The sequence below is a fragment of the Carassius auratus genome, unplaced genomic scaffold (assembly GCF_003368295.1).
Source record: "Carassius auratus strain Wakin unplaced genomic scaffold, ASM336829v1 scaf_tig00018439, whole genome shotgun sequence".
NCBI lineage: Eukaryota > Metazoa > Chordata > Actinopteri > Cypriniformes > Cyprinidae > Carassius > Carassius auratus.
The window spans coordinates 31,243-48,559 of record NW_020524889.1 but is presented as its reverse complement, the minus strand read 5'-3'; the positions used below and the strand labels follow the sequence as shown (position 1 = coordinate 48,559).

General features: G+C 42.0%; 1 protein-coding gene across 1 annotated transcript in view; it reads right to left on the bottom strand.

Annotated features, from left to right (window-relative positions):
- Positions 1-17,317, bottom strand: part of LOC113076044 (zinc finger protein castor homolog 1-like) — a 46,463-nt gene continuing 29,146 nt past the window's right edge. The window contains exons 7-19 of the mRNA XM_026248692.1: positions 17,078-17,250; positions 16,135-16,997; positions 12,940-13,072; positions 12,424-12,487; positions 11,566-11,720; positions 10,479-10,601; positions 9,948-10,265; positions 9,611-9,809; positions 8,179-8,350; positions 5,700-5,848; positions 5,294-5,528; positions 3,990-4,325; positions 1-3,383 (exon numbers count right to left, since the gene is read on the bottom strand). Of these exons, the coding sequence (XP_026104477.1) occupies positions 2,128-3,383; positions 3,990-4,325; positions 5,294-5,528; positions 5,700-5,848; positions 8,179-8,350; positions 9,611-9,809; positions 9,948-10,265; positions 10,479-10,601; positions 11,566-11,720; positions 12,424-12,487; positions 12,940-13,072; positions 16,135-16,997; positions 17,078-17,250 (4,176 nt within the window). The 3' untranslated portion in view covers positions 1-2,127. The remainder of the gene's footprint in view (positions 3,384-3,989; positions 4,326-5,293; positions 5,529-5,699; positions 5,849-8,178; positions 8,351-9,610; positions 9,810-9,947; positions 10,266-10,478; positions 10,602-11,565; positions 11,721-12,423; positions 12,488-12,939; positions 13,073-16,134; positions 16,998-17,077; positions 17,251-17,317) is intronic.

The window sequence follows — 17,317 nt, the reverse complement described above, 5'->3', positions numbered from 1 at the left end:
TTAGTTCCGTTTTTTACTTTTTATTCATTATTTCTTCTTTTTCCATTTTCTTTTTAAAGGAAGCTTTTAATCAAAAAGCATTTTTGTTCATATATAGTTTTTACAGAAGAAAATACTATACAACTTTTTCCCCCCTCCCAAAACAACATTGTCGAAGATAACCATCTACACATTTAGTTAAGTTAAGATAGTTCGTTTAAAGCGGTGTTTAGGAAATCATTCATTTCCTCACCACACGTTTCCTTGTTTATATTCAATGGAGGCCAAGCAAACAAAATCATTCTTTTTTTTTTTTTTTTTTAATTCAGAGCGAAGCACTGCAATATTTTCCTCTGTATAGAATTAATTTAAATTACAGTCATCATTAGTGTTACTCATTAGGCAAGCCAGGTTCTAGCATGCCTGTTTCATATTAAAATCATCCAATCTTGGAAGCAAAGAAAAAAAAACTTTTTTTTTGTTTTTGTTTTTTAAATAAAAGAGAACAACAGTTCTTCACCACACTGAAGACTATTTGTGCATCAAAGCAAAGTGAACTAAACCACATCATAAAGCAAATTCCCTGTTAAAAGATTTATGCCATAATTTCAAAAAGTAAAAATGAACCTAAAAAGTGAAGAAAAAAAAAGAAAAAAAAAAAAACTAGAATTTCCTCATTGCAAGGTCACATAAATATTAAATAACTTATTATTGGAGTGAAACCACAGCTGTTGTAAAGAGAAAACAAAAGCTTGAAACAATGTTTTCTGTCTGTACAATTCATAAAATCACACACTTTCCATCATGTTGCCTTTGTGATATCTGCCCTCATTCAGCCATCGAGAAAAAAAGTCTATCTCCACATTTCCTCTTCTTTTTAGAAACAGATATTTGATGCTTCTGAAAAAGAAGCTTGAAAAAAAAAAACTGAGTCTCCATCTTCAGACTTTGCTGCCACTATTTTTCTTTTCATGCTGCAGAAACTGCGAAGGGAAAAGGAAAGAAGAATAACACCTATACACATCTTTTCCCTACATTCAGAGACACACTTCACTCCTGCACTGTGTTTGCGGGACACTTTAGGACATCTATTTGTGGATCATAGACAAAGACATAAGTGTAATCTCCTCCCATTCACACTGGGCAGTAGCACCATCATCACATTACAAAACTCTCTGAAACAAAGGGGCGCCGACTCTCACCATTGAAATCATCTGGTCATGCCTGTGCAATTAGAGAATAATGCAAAAACAAACAAACAAACACAAAGCCATAGTAATGCAATCTATGTAAATAGAGGCTTGAGGATCTGCTCTCATCTATACAAAAGTGCACTATAAATATGCAATGCCAGATGAGTCCTCATTGAGAATAGGAGAAGGAACAGAAATCGAGTGAGGGCTAGCGTTCACTGAGATCAGTGCTTTATGACCTGAAGCTATGCAGTCACTGGTCACTGTTTGTTTGTCCTGAAGACGGAGGCGAATGTCCACATGGAATGGAGCCTATGACACCACTGACCATGACAGCAGGTTTAAGTGAGAACTGTAATAACTCTAAATAATAATAATAAAAACAAATGATAAACGGAGTCAAAGCACTGACGCAGGCCCCTGCACTTCAATGATATTATCAATAATAAAAATGAAGGTGTTTCTGAATCAATTATCTGAGCAACATTATTTATAAAAGATTTCCTGCAATGTACGCTTTTCGTCGCTTTTGGGTGGGTACGAGGGTCCTGCAATCCAGTGACTGCAATTAAAATGTACATTAGCATCCACACACATCTACTTTATATAGATAGTCATATATTGAGAGATTGTTTTTCCTTTTTTTTTCCACACACAGAAAGTAACGAATGAAATCAAATAAATTAAAGTCAAACATGCACACACAAGAGGTTTACACAGCCACCCATGAGTAAAAGAGGGCCTCGTCTGTCTATTTCTCGGTTCATTTTTTAATGCATAATTAAATTAATAATGTTGGTCATCGTGTAAACATCATAATCAATCATTTTGGGCCTTCACTTTTCTTGTAGTTGGTTGTTTTCTTGTCATCCGCTGCGTCTCTAAGCATGATAAATGAGGCCACTCAAACTTGCGTTTGTTCAGGGAATTCATAGTTCTCCTTCTACAGCATAGATTAGGGCTCAGCCTCCGGCTCCTCTTTATCTAGGCGGGAAGTCTCTGTGTGGTTCATGGAAGCATCAAAACTCTCTCCATTGTCTTTGTCTACTTCTGGCTCTGGCATGGAATCTTCATATGAGTCTGTATTCATGTTCTCCTCTGCTTCTTCCTCTTCATCATCTTCATCATCATCCTCATCATCCTCATCATCATCATCCTCGTCAGCAATCAGCTCTTCCTCAGGTGATAAGTCGTCTTCGAGATCGCCAGATGTGCCGGTATTGTCGTCCTGAGGGTTTCTACCAGAACTAGTGGCCAGGGACTGCTTTTTGCTCAGGTCCATGGAGTCACTGAGGCCCAACCCAGCAGCGTTTTTCAGGAAGAACAAGGAGCTGTTGGTGTCCGTCCCAAGGTTCAGAGAGCTGTCAAGGTTGACTGCTGAGCCCGGATGCTCGTACTCATTGTTGGCCCCTGCTGAAGGGAGGTACATGGCCATATTGTTGTGGTTCAGCCCTGGTGTGCCGGGTGATGTTGGGGGCATATTCATGGGCATTGGGGGTAGGGCTAGGCCTGTATGGTGGTGGTGGGGGTGGTGGTTGCCATCCTGGTTGGAGGAGACTGAAGGCAGCTCTCCCCTCTCCTGCTTCTCATGCTTGCGCTTATGGGAATCCATCTGTGACATGCCCACCACTGTGTGCTTGCACTCTGGGTAAGTGCAGTGGAAATGTGAGCACTTGAGCTTGTACTTGCAGTCTGCCACCTCGCAGTCCACGCTGGAGCTGAACTGACAGAATCCGGCGGCGCTGATCACGTCCTGCTTGCCGTGGTGCTTGCGGTGCGCCGTCACCTTGGTGCTGTCTGTGCAGCGGAAGCCACAGCGTAGACAGTGGAAGTGGGTGCTGTTGCCGGAGAACTGGCAGTCGGGGAAGTTGCAGCACAATGAAGACTTGAAGCGCTTGAAGTCATCCAGGACCAGGTTGTCCACGCGGTCGTGGTGCTGGGCGTGCTTGTACATGTGGGTGCGGCCGCAGAACTTGTAGCCGCAGTTCTCCCGTGTGCAGTGATAGTGGGTTACCTTCAGGGAAAACTGACAGGTCGTATCCTTGCAGTCCTCATAGAGGTCATAGCGGCGGAACCCTTCCAGCATCATGCCTTCATCGAGCATCTTGCGGGATGAAGGAGTCTTGCGGCGCTTGCCGTAGGGTGACATGTCCTCGATGATCCAGAAACGTTTCTTGGCGCCAGCTGCAGTGGGAATAGAGATGGTGTTGCCTGTTTGCAAAAAAAGACATATACGGGTTAGACTTCACTCATTACGATGAGCAGCAAAGCAATTCTGCAAGCAGGAGTAGCCACATGCGCCCTATCAAAGCTACCCACAAATGTTCCTCCTACATCGAAATAATATACAATGTGATTCTATGCCATAATCAAACAGAGACAGTCCCATTTGCGTAATGTACTGGTGACATTTTAACATGATTGTCACGTCTAGGTATTGAGAGAGTTCAAAGGTGCTCCCATACATATGGCTTTATGGGAGAGCAGGATTCCCTTCCATAAGCCTGAGGTCAGTGCTAATGATGTGCACCCTGTCCTGGCCAGCAGGCATCACATGACTCTATTGAAGCCTGGCATGATTAAACAAACCCTTTACAGCAGGCTACTAATGGACAGTATTTTAGAAAGTGGACCTAATGGCATGTGTGCAATGTACTACACAAGAATAAAACCACCACCAGAGTGGTTTGTATGAACTATACTGCATGTGTAAAATACTAAAGAGTTGTAACCAGCTAATGCTTTGTAACTACTAACCCTAGTCCAACTTACTGTTACTCTAGAGCTGCAGTGTTCAGGTGGAGAAAAGATAGGTACCTGCAGCATCCTGCACTATAGGGACGTCATTTTTAACCGAAGACGAAGTAGGAATGATGGGGCTGAAAAGTGGTGTGTTGGTTGGCATGACAACACTCCTAGTGGCTCCGAGAGAGGCGCTGAGCAGAGAGTATGACAGACAGGATGGGGAAAGGAGATATGGGAGCGAGGGGTGTGGCCGCCGGAGAAGAGCCAGAGAGAGAGATGGAGGCTGACTCTGGAGCGCAGGGTGATGAGGAGGTGGAAGTGGAGGTGGTGGTGGAGGAGGAGGTGCAGACTGAGAGGAAAGAGGAGAGTCAGCAGAGGTAGTGATGGCAGGGACCTGACAGCCTGGTCCTACAGAAACACGGCGCCAAGGAAGGATGGTAACAGAGACAGAAAGGTACAAGACACAAGGGTGGGAGGTAAAAAAGGGAAAGAGATCAAGTAATGAAATAATGAAAACCAAATGGTAACAAAAGTCAGACAACTGCCAAAAGCAACAGTGATGAGAATGGAAGATAACATTTGAAATCAAACAGTGAAACTATAAAAATCAATTCAGTGAAGGAAAGCTCAGATTCAAAGAGCAAAGGCCCAGATTTACAGTAAAGGTGCTGTAGCATTGGTAGCCAGTTTCCTAATGTACACCAGTAAATTAGACCCATCGCCCACCCCTTCAATTACACAAGCTCTCTCCAAAACCTCACTCTCCACAGACAAGGACTGACAAGCCGACCAATTATCTGATTGGCTAAAAAAATTGCAGATCATTTTTTGCTGTTTATAGCGACTAGGGTAGTCACAGAGTTCCCAGGACACCCACTATAGTGACATTTGTACATTTTGTGTGTCATATTCCACAACTTGATCACTTCCATCACTTTAGGCAACTTTAAGCCTAAAGGAAAATGGTCAATAACTTCTGCTATCTCAGTGTGTGGCTGATTTAAATGACAGTGGAGATCAGAAAAGTCTGGGATGCCTCGCTTATGTAGTCGACACGGGGATGACATCAATCTGAGCTGTGTATGGAGAACTATATAACAAATTTAGTGCTTTATGGTGGAAAACATTTAGTAGCTTTAAGGGTCTGCTACAAGGAATACAGTGAGAATGGGTGCAAGTTTTTTTTACATTTCTCTTCTTAGGGAGGGACAGAAGGCCAACACAAGAAACTATGCTCTGATTGACAAATAAATCTCTAAATATTGCTCCACTGGCAAAATTGAGCCTGTATTTCCATTCAATCTCTTTCTTATATTGCCAACCATATGAGGCTGAAAATGTTGATTGTGATGATCTTGTTACTGAGGTTGACTCACCTGCTGGCGAACTATCGTTGCCCACGGGGGTGCTGGTGCAACTGCGGTCTTGGTTGGAGGACTCTGAGGAGAGACCCAATGGGCTTCCTCCAACAGTGTAGTCCATGTAGTCATCATCTTCCTCCATCATGTTAGAGAAATTGGGGTTCAGATTAGGGTGGCTGCCTACCCCACCGGATGAAGCTAGACTGGCCATGTGCTGCATCTCTTCAGGTCGACTGGCATGAGAAACCACCTGAAGCACATTGTACCAAACAATCCAATAAATGCCCAATGGATAAAACCATTTTCATTCAAGTGGCAGGCTTAAGAATATATACACTTAAAGTAAAAAGTAAAAATTGTTATATATTATATGTGTTTATTATGGCAGTGACCTTCAGAAGTTGACAAAATTTCTTTGTACCTGGGAAGGAACTCTGTCAAAGTTTTTACCCAGCATCCTCCTCATGTGTTTGCGGGCATGGGAGGTCATCTGGTGCTTGAGCAGGAAAGAGAACTGACAGCCCTCACGGATACAATGGAAGTGGCTGTTAACTTGGTTGTATTTGCACCCTGCAAGAGACGAGCGACAAAATTAACTTGAGCAAAGACCGTCTTCATCGCGCCTGGGTTTCAGGGACAACATATATCACGGAATCTCAACAAGGTAATGAGGACATTGTGCTTCCGTCCCGCGCTTGCATAATGCGGAGAGACGGAGCAGATGAGTCCAGTGTCACACTGGGAAAGTCGAACCTTTTGAAGATTAGACCTGTGGTGCTCTTTTATTACAATGACATCTTTTATTCAATTTGGAATTTACATAAATACATTCTGCATTTGGAGAAGCAATAATCCACAACCCGGCAAACCAAAGTAAACACACAATTATAACCATATTAAATTCATTTTTCATGACCTATCGGTTGCTGGTGTATTTCCTCCCCCTCACGCCTGTCCCTTTGCCTTTTTTTATTATATTTTTTTTTTCTGCACAAAGGACCCTACAGATTTTAATTGCTATATGTTTTCAAATTTAAAGACTGCCTCCGTGTACTAATCAAATATTGTAGGGCGCTCATAATTTTATTGTGAATAATGCGTGGTGAAATAATTGAAAGAGTAGCATTCAGGGCAGGTGAGGGCTTGTCCGTTACCATGGCACCAGTGGCACCGCGTAACAAGCCGCCTGTTGTAAGACTGCTTTAATACACAAGGGTGATACACTTTAAAAAGGCAAAATATGAGTAAATATGAGCACATGCTGAAATATCAAGGCTCTTGTGCCACCAGATCCTGGTAACCTCATCACCGGTGTTCTGTTTAATGTTGCTGCCATGGATACTACTTTCCCAGTCCAGCTGAACCATCAATTCTTTTATGACTCTACGGCTTGCTTTTGTCATGTGTCCCCTGTTTATGCCACTAACAATGCAAAAGGAGAGATCTTATACTTGGTGGAGATTTTTTGAAACTTTCCACTCCGTACTGTTTTTTTTACTTAAAAAAATACATTGTTCACTCAAAAATGATCATTTACTCAAGTTTTTTAATTTTTTTTATTTTATTTATTTAGCAGAATATGTAAGCTGCTATTTTTCATACAGTTAGTGACTTGAAGCTTTTGTATGGCTTCAAAAGAATTGAAATATATTAAACACTTGGTCCTACAGACCATAAGGACATGTACAGACCTCTTTTTATCATGTTTTTTGCATGATAGCACAATCCCCATTCACAATCCCCATTTCCACAGAAGAAAGAAAATCAGATGGATGTGGAACAAAATGAGGGTGGCACAATTTTTGGGTGAAGTCTCCCTTTAAGAGGAGGGGAGTAGAAAGAAAATAAAATACAAACTTTTAATCTGCCTGCTTGTGATGATGATCGAGGCTTGAAAAAAGAGCAACACAAACAGACTGAGCTCGACAGGCACCGTAATTAACAAACATATGTAATTGCTCATTCCTGACAGGTTAAATATACCCAAGAAAACAACCTCTGTTTGATTGCCTACTATAAATACTGAAGTATTAATGTATGACAAAAAGGCAGACACCATTTTTCTCGGCCTGTTTTCTGTAATATAAAACGTCCCCAGTTTTGCAATGAGACAAGACCATCTTTAATTCTTCCAAACGTGTTTGTTCTGCAAAATGTTTGCGGCTGCCAGCGCGCTGACTCTGTTGTCAAAGTAAACTGTTCAATTGACAAAATATCAATGCACAGATACTAATGAGATAACAGCTTCCGAGAAACATACTCAAAATTCAGTGAATAAATGCGAAGTGCCGCCATTTCATGCTCTATATGTAGTGCTGTGAACAGTATGGCAATTATTGACTCGACTAGAGGAACGGCACTTTTCCTGTAGCCAGAGCCAGTGGAAAAAGTCTTTTCATAGCAGGTGATGGCATCAATATGAAATGACATTGACATCATCTCTGATTTCACACCATCTCGGATCCTTCCAGCTGCATCACAGACGTTAAGTTTGCACTCGCTGCTTGAGAGTAACGTGGGAGCTCGGATGAACAGCGAGTGTTTGGAAACACGAGTAAATAATGTGAACAGTGATTGAAACAATGAAGAGTGTGGGAGGCTGGGACGTGTAAGGCTTGTACAATTTCATGATGCTGAATTCACTAAATTACTTGGCAAACCACACCAAATCAGGCCCAAAAAAGGATTAAAGGAACAGTTCACCCTAAAAATTTAAATAGTATCATTTTCTTCCAAACAGTTTGAACACAAAATACGTTTTTGAAGATTTTCACTGGATTACTACTATTTTTTTTTTTTTTTTTTTTTAAAGCCGTGTAAGGATTCTTTCGAAACAGCTTACGGATTTTGAATGAACCATTATTCTGTGATCTTTTAATACATGAAAAGCTGGTTCTTACCTGGTCTGCCACATTCTTCTCTTTTGGTGAAGTACTTGAAGCCGTTGGCAGCACGTCTTTCAGCTTTCTCGTGCTTCTTGATGTGCCAGGGCAGTTTGGTGGTGATGTTGGTGACAAAGAAACAGCCAGGTCTCAGACAATGATAATGGCCCCTCATGCGAAACTCACAGTGCTGCAGAGAACAGCAAATAAACTAAACTCTTGCACAACACTCTATTTTGTCTCAATTTTTCAGGTTTCTAGTTAATTTAGCTTCACGCTGTAGCCGTTGACCCCAATAACAACACACCAGTTAGTTCATTTGGCGATTCATCTATTTCTAAAACCGCTCTTTTATCAATTCATTAGTCTGCGTATGCGTGCATGTGTGTGTCCTCCGCAATGTAACCTGTTTCTGCACCACCATCTGTTTCCAGAGAGGCAGTTCCCCCAGGAGCTCATAAACAGAACCCACTCTTCTCTGGAGAGGAGGGGGGAGCTCCGAGAAGTGGGGATGGGATGCATAAATGAATTCATTTAAACAGGTTTTGCTCCGAATGCAAGTTGCAGGAAGCGGAGGGCTTTCTTTCTATTAATGATGGAATTTTTGATGAAAAGCTAAACTTGTTTATTTTATACAGCTATGGGGTCTCCAAGGTGGTTTTTCGTTTTTTTCGTTTTTAAGCTTGTTGTGAAGAAATAAATATGTACGCAGGCTTTTGTCTTTAGTGTTTTAAATGTAATTGATACAATTTCTGAAAAGATAGAGTTGGTCTTTGCAAAGGTCTTTGCCATGGTTGGTACGGTGTGGTGTTGGTGGTTGCCAGGGTGTTGCTATGTGGTATACACAATAAATGGTTTCAGCTTATTGCTATGCACTGCTGGATTGTCCTGGGTGGTTGCTATGTGGTTGTCCCATCCTTCAAAATAGATGAAAGGGATTTCTATCATCACCTTTTCATCAATTCAACATTTTAATCTTCTTTAAAATGAGACAATTGTACATTATTGGTAAAAATATATAATATATAATTTTTTCAAGTTTGAGGTCAGTTTTTCCCTGTTTATTATTAAGCATCACTATTAAGCAGCACAGCTGTTTTCATCATTGATAACAGTAATAAATCTTTATTGAGCACCAAATTTACATTTTAGAATGATTCTGAAGGATTATGTAACACTAAGTGAAAACTGGAGTAATAATGCTGAAAATTCAGCTTTTTCAGCAATAAATTACATTTTCTAATGCAGAAAACATTTATTTTAAACTGTAAAAAATATTTTACAATATTACTTTTCTTTTCTTTTTTGGAAGATATGTCTAAAAAAAAAGATTAAAAATCTCTTGCAAACTTCAAACCTTTGACTGGAAGTGTACAGTACTGTATGTGCCACTAATAAAGACACAATCATGCATGTCTGATACAATCTTACCCCTAAAAATCAAGCTCACCTGGTTAGGACAAAGACACTGCAGAGAATAGTAGGAGAACTGGTCTCGCACATTCACCAGGTAGTTGTTGGGGTTAATGTGGTCCAGACAATGTGATTCAGCCTTCCCAGATGTCTTACACACATATTTGCAATTGCCAAACAGACAGTGGAAGTGGAACTTATTCGAGTATTTGCAGTCTGTGGCCAGACAAGGATCACTGTGGGAGATAAGCGTGACGAAACTTCAGTCAGATATTTAAAACTGCACAGAAGACATGGAAATACAGGCAGCACAGACCATTCAAATTATACCACCATGGTATCATGAATTTACAAGAATGACAACGTCTACTCACTTCTCCTGAAACTGCAGGAAGCCAGGCTTGACCTGAGGCTTGGCGTTTTCCAGCGAGGTGGTGGCCAGAGGGGAAGTGGCTGGCATACTGGGCATGGAGGCGGGAAGTTGGGGGATCGATCCGGCCAGCTGCTTCCAGGCTTGGAGAGAAGGGGAAGAGCTGTAGCCCCCAGACACAGCATGGCTTGGCACCTCCATGGGAGGCGTCTTGGCCATGGAAACTGGGGCAGCCATTTGATTAGGGGCACTATCATTAGATTCCTTGCTCTCGTTGAAAGGGGGCTCCGATTTAACCTTCAGGTTGGCTCTAAAGTGGAAGCTAATGACATAGAAGTGATTCACCCATTAGATGCAGTTTAATAGAGCTGCCAAACATAGAAGCAAATTAACATGACTAGAGCATAATCATGTAAATTGCGTGTACTTGTGTGGATGTGCACTTGTGTGTTGGTGTGAACTCTTAATATTTAAAAACTTTGATTTATCTTCATTAAGGTTGATTGTAATGCTCCAGAACTGGAGCAAGCCTCACTTGGCGTGTTTGATGGCTCCATCCAACGTGCTGAAAAGCGCCCCACAATCCTCCACCATGCAATGAAAATGCATCTTGTGCAAGAAATCACACTGGCCTTCACAGAAATCGTCAGTGTCAAACCTGCACAAACATGTGAGAAAGAGAGTAACTTTAAAAAGACGTTAAGGGTTGAACTGCTCGTAAATTCAGGTCAGTTACTCTCATTCTCATTTGAACTCATCAGTACCTTACTTTCAATAAGGTGCTTTTTTTTTTTTAGGTGAACTATGCCTGAGCCAAAAGCAGCAGGTCTCTGGCTAGGACATTTTGCTTGGGCTTTGTAACTAAATACTGTACACAACATCACATGCTCTGGATAAATCTTCTCTTTCCACATAACAACCTAGGAACAAACACTGTGGATGGCACTGACAAGCAAAAGGGTATATCATAAAGACGGATGGTGACAAAAACCAGACACCACCTTCAACAAAACACTGAGGATGTGGAGCCAAGGCATGGCTGTGTTCTCTGTAATAGAAGATCTATTTGGCCACACTGGTGATAGCAGCTGACATAAATAACATGTCCATGATTTAAGGTTTCAATGTATATGCATGTATAAGGGATAGTGTATATTTTAGGTGTGCAACTGTTCACCATTCCTTTTTTTACATTTTCACTTCAGTCCTGCAGTGTGAGAATTTAACCGATTATTATTTTAAATTGCTTTATGTTAAATTGTACATTCCATGTAGTCTAGTAAATATTCTTAGTTCATACAAAAGGTGTGTATAGAAATTATTAAAATATAGAACAATTATGTTTACTATATCTGCAATTTAACATCAACTACCCAGTTAGAAACAGAGGGTTTAATGGGTTAGATAAGTGGTAAAGACTGTAAAGATAATAATAAAAAAATAAAAAACATTTGAATAAAAAATATAAAAAACAATTAGAAATAAAGACAGACCCACATAACTTTAACTCACAACTAGTATGAAAAAAATAAACAAAGAAAAAAAGTAATGTACACAAGACTTTGAAAAGTAAAGCTACAGCTGTAAATGGCTCTACAGGGACATGAGATGATTTCAGGCACCTGCGCAGGAAGGTCCTCCAATGCTCAGAGTGTTTCTCTGGGTCTGACCTCTTCATTACCCTACTGAGATACTGAGCTGCGTCTGAGCCGTTTGCTGCCTGAGCTCCCTCCAGCTCTGACTTCAGATCCAAAGCTCTGAAGAAACCAGGATTCATCTACACACACAAACACATGCTTAGGCAAGCTTCTCCAGGACAGGCCAAACACAAAAGTTTATGTGCAATTTATGTTTGAGGCTTCAAATGTGCTTCCGTTCAGTTTTGTATATGAAGCAGAGAACGACAGGAAGAGAGAGAGAGAAAGAGCGCTGAGCTAAGCCGTCAAGAGAACTAGAGCAAGTATTCTATTTAAATCATCAAGGTAATGGTACATGCACACCATTTGTATTAGTCATAGAAGATATATGATTAAAACAATGTCCATTTTAATCCCCACAAAAACACACAACATTTAAATATCTGTTCGGCACCATTTCGTCTTTTTAAAAAATGAGGGTGACAGTTGCTCTTTTTTCTCAGCGCTGACTTTTTAATCAAATAATTTACAAAGTCCATAAATAAAGATGGAGCAGATGGAGGAGCAAAAGAAGAAAGCTTGGGGGGAGAAAAAGCACGGAGAGTTCAAAACAGCTCATCAAAAAACAAACATCTCTATATATCTGCCGTGGCAAGCGGCTCCTGCTTCATTATATTAATTTGCGAGCGGCGGGCTGAAATTACACTGTGTGAAAAATGGCTGGAAAATTTAAATGATACAAACTCATCCTATTAGTGGTGAAACATTAAAAAACAAACAGCCCCCCCTCTGCATCCTGCTAATTTGTCTAGGGATGAAAAGCGTTTGATGGATGAATCTTACCTTATTCATAAGTGAGGATAAAAGAGATGTATTTCCCGGTGCAGGGTGTCCGTTTGATTCAGTGCTAGAACACGCAAAATGAACCGTGTTTAGGCAGGATTTGCATGAGAACAGTAAATATTATAATATATCCGAGATTGTGAATATACAATGAAGAGCAAAAGGGAAGGAGGCTGGAAATTAGGGTTTTACACAAACACATTTTCATCTAAATGAATGTGCAAGCATGTCATGCCTCATACTTGATGTGCATTATGAAAAGAGGGCATTATGGGAGAATTTTTGCATTCGTATGATGGATTTCCTCAAAGCAGGTCTCGTGCTTGGAGAAGGAGGGAGTGTGTAAAGCTAGTCCTCCTTGATCACTCCACAGTCCCACCTTGTGAAGGGGGTTTTAACAAGAGCACTCACACTAATTAATACAATACGCCATTATTCGAGAGATAAATCACTGCAGGGAGGGGAGGTGCAGGGCGGGCCGGGGCGTGAGCCGAGAGGGGGAGGATGATGGGATACCTGTTTTCTTTCTTGCTCAGGTCCAGGCTGTGCTCCTGGACAGTGTCTTGGGAGGCCGCGGAAGCACCATCGGCCGGCTCCTGCTTCACCTCGCCTGGATTAAACCGGCCTGTCTGAGCCGGCTGCCCCATCCCTGAGGAGAGAGAAAGAGAAAAACAAAGTTATTGTTGGTCAGCATTATTCCGCCTTGATGAGATCCAATCTGACTTCTGTCCCGGCCAAGGAGAAGTCCAGGAGTGATAATTATTGCGGAATTATGTCAGGCCGTCAAGGCATTTAAATGGTGATTGAGAGGCAGCAGGAATAAGGGAAAAAGACTCCGTTTTCAGCAGTGCTTGTCACAATTCATTTGCGGCCTTGCCTCTTAACTGGTCATTAAGAGGCATGCTAATGCTGAGGGAAAGTGGCAGATTTAGACTGCCCGCCCCTCCCTGCCGTCGCCATGTGTCCTTGTTGGCCCATGACGGACGCCACTGAGCATGCCCAAAAGGAACATCTGCTTGTCCGTCAGATTAGAGGTGACAGCCAATCAGATCGGTTCAAATAGCATGACCTCTTGATCAGATTTTCAAAATAGGTATGCAGACGACGTGGAGAGGAGGAAAGAGGCAGGAGGGATGCTGACGGGAATGCGGCCTGGCTTTTCTTCCAATCCCCAAATGATTGAAATATTAATTTGTCCTCAGGCACAGAGAAAGCCGGGCTTTTGGTTGCCACTAAGTGGTATTTTATTAAAAAACGGCTAGGAGTTCAAGGCACAATGATGGAGCATCGAGTGCATCAGCATTGATTGTAAAGTTGGGGTGGCTGTAGTTTAAGAAACCAGGCCCACTGAGGAAAAGTGACAGCTAGCATCCACCCTGCCCTTGGCCTTCAGTTCAGAGGGCGTCTAGCCATGTGAAAAGAGAAGACAGCCAATCCTTTGGGTCACAAAAACAAACGCCCACATACAAACACAAGTCTATCAGATAGCATCATTCCAACCTTCCTGACATGTGTGATTTGACTCTATGTGGTTATGGAGGTGAACTAATGAGTCATTGTGATGTGTCTGCTTTAAGCACATCACATCCTAGAAAAGTCGGTAGCTCATTCTAGCCCTATGTCTTCTGCAGGGTGTGTGACATTCAGTTGACTAATTACTGCCTGCCTCCCTAAAACTAGCCTAGTTCATCCACCTCCAATCCATCCAAATCAGCAGCCTTTATATGTGAGAAGAATGTTGTACTGATATTAACCTCCCTGTCTGCCCTACATCGGCCTTCTACAAAGCTCTCACTTTCTACTCTTTTTTTTTTTTTTTTCTGGATATAAACTGCCTGACGTTAACAAGGGACATTTAAATAACGACCACGTGAGGAGAGAGTCATTAAACCTTCAGCTTTGCAGTTTCTATGACAAAAATCGGCGATGATCTGAGAGAACGAGGAAAAAACGCACATGCTCACAACGCTGTGTTTTTCTGGAAATCATCCAAGAATAATGTTGTAGTGTGTAATTACCTCAACAAAGTTACTGAACTCATGAAAGATCATTTGTACTGGGTGTCTAATTAGCGAACCCCTCAGATTTCAAGATCCTCCAAAAACACGTGAGCATGGATTACAAAATAATAATAATAAAACAAGTATTCAACTGGGAAATAACGCCACCTGAACAAATGAGCAAGCTACTCTTTTTACACAGTAAGACTGAGATGTGTTTTCTTTGCAAACTGGCCCTTGACTAAAAAAAAGAGTTTAAAAAAAACAACAAAGCAGTTTGAAAATAGCCGCAGTAAACATCGTTCTCTCTTTTCTAACGCTGAGCTCTGACCACATCCTCTTCAAATTTTACCCAAATGTCCTGTTCACACGTCTTTTCTGAGCAAACGTGTAAAATTAGCAATGCCACATTATGATCTGCACTCTCAATTCTGTCTAGTAGGGGATTTTCTTTCACTACTTTTCTCGATGTTACCAAAACTAAATGCAAGGTGCTCACAAATGAGAGAACAGGCTCATTTTAATTGCCTTCTTGTAGGGTAACAAGGTTTTTAGGAGAATATCTGATCCTGCAAAGAGATAAGGCTTATGACAGCCTTATAGCAGCCAGAAAAATCCTTTAAGAATCTTGTACAAATAGGGAGAATTAAAATAACATGTTTTTTGTACTTGTAGTACCTTGCAGTACAATGTACAGTAAACATAATAAACATAAATATATGGTAATCATTCAGTACTGTGGTATATATTAAAGTACTTTATACTAATGTAAAAAAATGTAAGGAAACACACTTACTCACTTGCCTAAAACGCCTGAAGATTGAAGAAATGACAGACACCACATCAGTGTTTTCATATTGAAACAAGTAGTGCTTTTATATACACACTAACACATACACACATCCCTCTCTGGAGCGCTGAGTCATTTCTGCTTCGGCAGTTTCTGATATTTCTTCCTCTATATCAGAGTGCATATAAAAAGCTGCTTTGTACCTCCAATTTCTCAACTTAATATTATTCAGGCTCCATTTGGTTGGAACGAGTGCACACTCAGATAAGAGGCCGGTGATGAGGAAGCATGTAGAACACAGGCCCTGGGATCCTCCTGAGAATGCTATTAGAGGCAGCTTTACAGAGCCCACTCACTAGTTCAGCACTTATCTGCTAATGGATTGTGGATATCATGACAATGATCGCTGCAATAACAAGACTAGAGCAGCAAATCAGCCCTTTAATATTTTGCCCTAATCCTGAAATCAGAGATTTGTGTAGCATCTGTGGATAGCATGAGCGGATGACCTGAAAGTGCCCTTTCACTGTCGGGTGGGTAGAAAGAAAGAGAAACATATGGGCAGAGTGGCCCAAAGAATTAATGTTCTCATGATTAAACACCGTAAGGAAAACTGATCCTATCTCTTTTTCACTCTTGTTCTAGATACTAACTTCTGGAATACGTAGACCAGTGCTTCGGCACCCAGATAGCAGTTGGGGGTTCGGTGCCTTGCTCAAGGGCACCTAAGTCGTGGTATTGCTGGCCTGAGACTTGAACCCACAACCTTAGGGTTAGGAGTCATACTCTCTAACCACTAGGCCATAACTTTCCACAAATTAATAATAATTAAAATTGCATTACTGAATGCAACCCCCCAGTTTAGAATCACTGATCTAAATAATAAGCATCTTAGAAATCATTTATATGACATAAACAAACCTGCATCCGGGTTACTAGAGGGCTTCAGGGCAGCAGCTGCCAGTCGGGCCATCATAGGTGATATCAGACACTTGCTGGCCGACATCTTCTCCATAATGGATGATGCAGCAAAAGAAGTCGGAGTGGAAGCTACTGTAGCAGAGGCTGGGTCCCCAGTCGGGGTGGAGGTCTGGGGTAGAGAATCGCTGGGCATGGAGTGACCTCCGGAGGAAGCCGCAGAGATCAGACCCGCGGTAGAGGGTGTGAGTGACATGGGCATTCTGGGAATGAGGGGGAAGAAGGGGTTGGAAGCACCTGCCAGTGCACTGCTGGAAAGTGCTAGGGCCATGGGTACATTGCTGGGCAGAGCCTGGGATAGCAGAGTGGAAATGCGGCTGGCTGGAGGCAGAGCAGCGGTGGGCTTGACGCTGTGGGTGGAGGACATGGTGGTGGTAGGAGTGGCCAGCATGTGTGGTACGGTGGAGGACTGCTGGGTTGTTGGGGAAGCACTTAAGCTGGAGTTCTTGCTGCTAATGGCTGAGTAGTCCATGAGGTCATCGTTGCTGGACTCTTCCTGCTCGTCTTTGGGCAACAGGAAGGGGGAATTGAGGCCTAACACGCCCGAGGAGCGAATGTGGCGCCGCTCGTGTTTGCGTTTATGTGATGTCATCTGGCTTGTGGAGGTAAAGGTGAAGCCGCACCCTTGGCGTATGCAATGAAAATGGTTGGTGGCCTTGCTGTAGACACAGCCTTCGTACTTGCACTCCTCATATTTGTAAAACTTCTTGAAGCCGTCCTTGGCGTAAGCGTCGTCTTTGATGTGATAGCTCTTGTGCTTCTCTATGTCACACTTGTTCTTGAAGGTGAATGTACAGCCTTGGCGCCTGAGAGGTGGAAAGGCAAATGATTAGACTTTAAAATGCCAGTTAATGCGAATTAAGTTGAGTTTAAGCAGCCATTGTACCTGCAGTGGAAGTGGGTGGTCTTCTGCCCATAGAACTGGCACTCGACCGTCCCACAATCCTCAGTGGCACGGAACCTTTGGAAGCCATCGTTGATTAGCTGTGCATTTTTCTTATGGAAGTTCTCATGAGTCATGACATCAGAGGTGCTTGTGTACACCTTGTTGCAGCCCACCTGACAAGACAGGAAATGAATAAAGTGCTTTTATAAGACAAAGTGTGTGCATGCTTTGGAAGCAAAC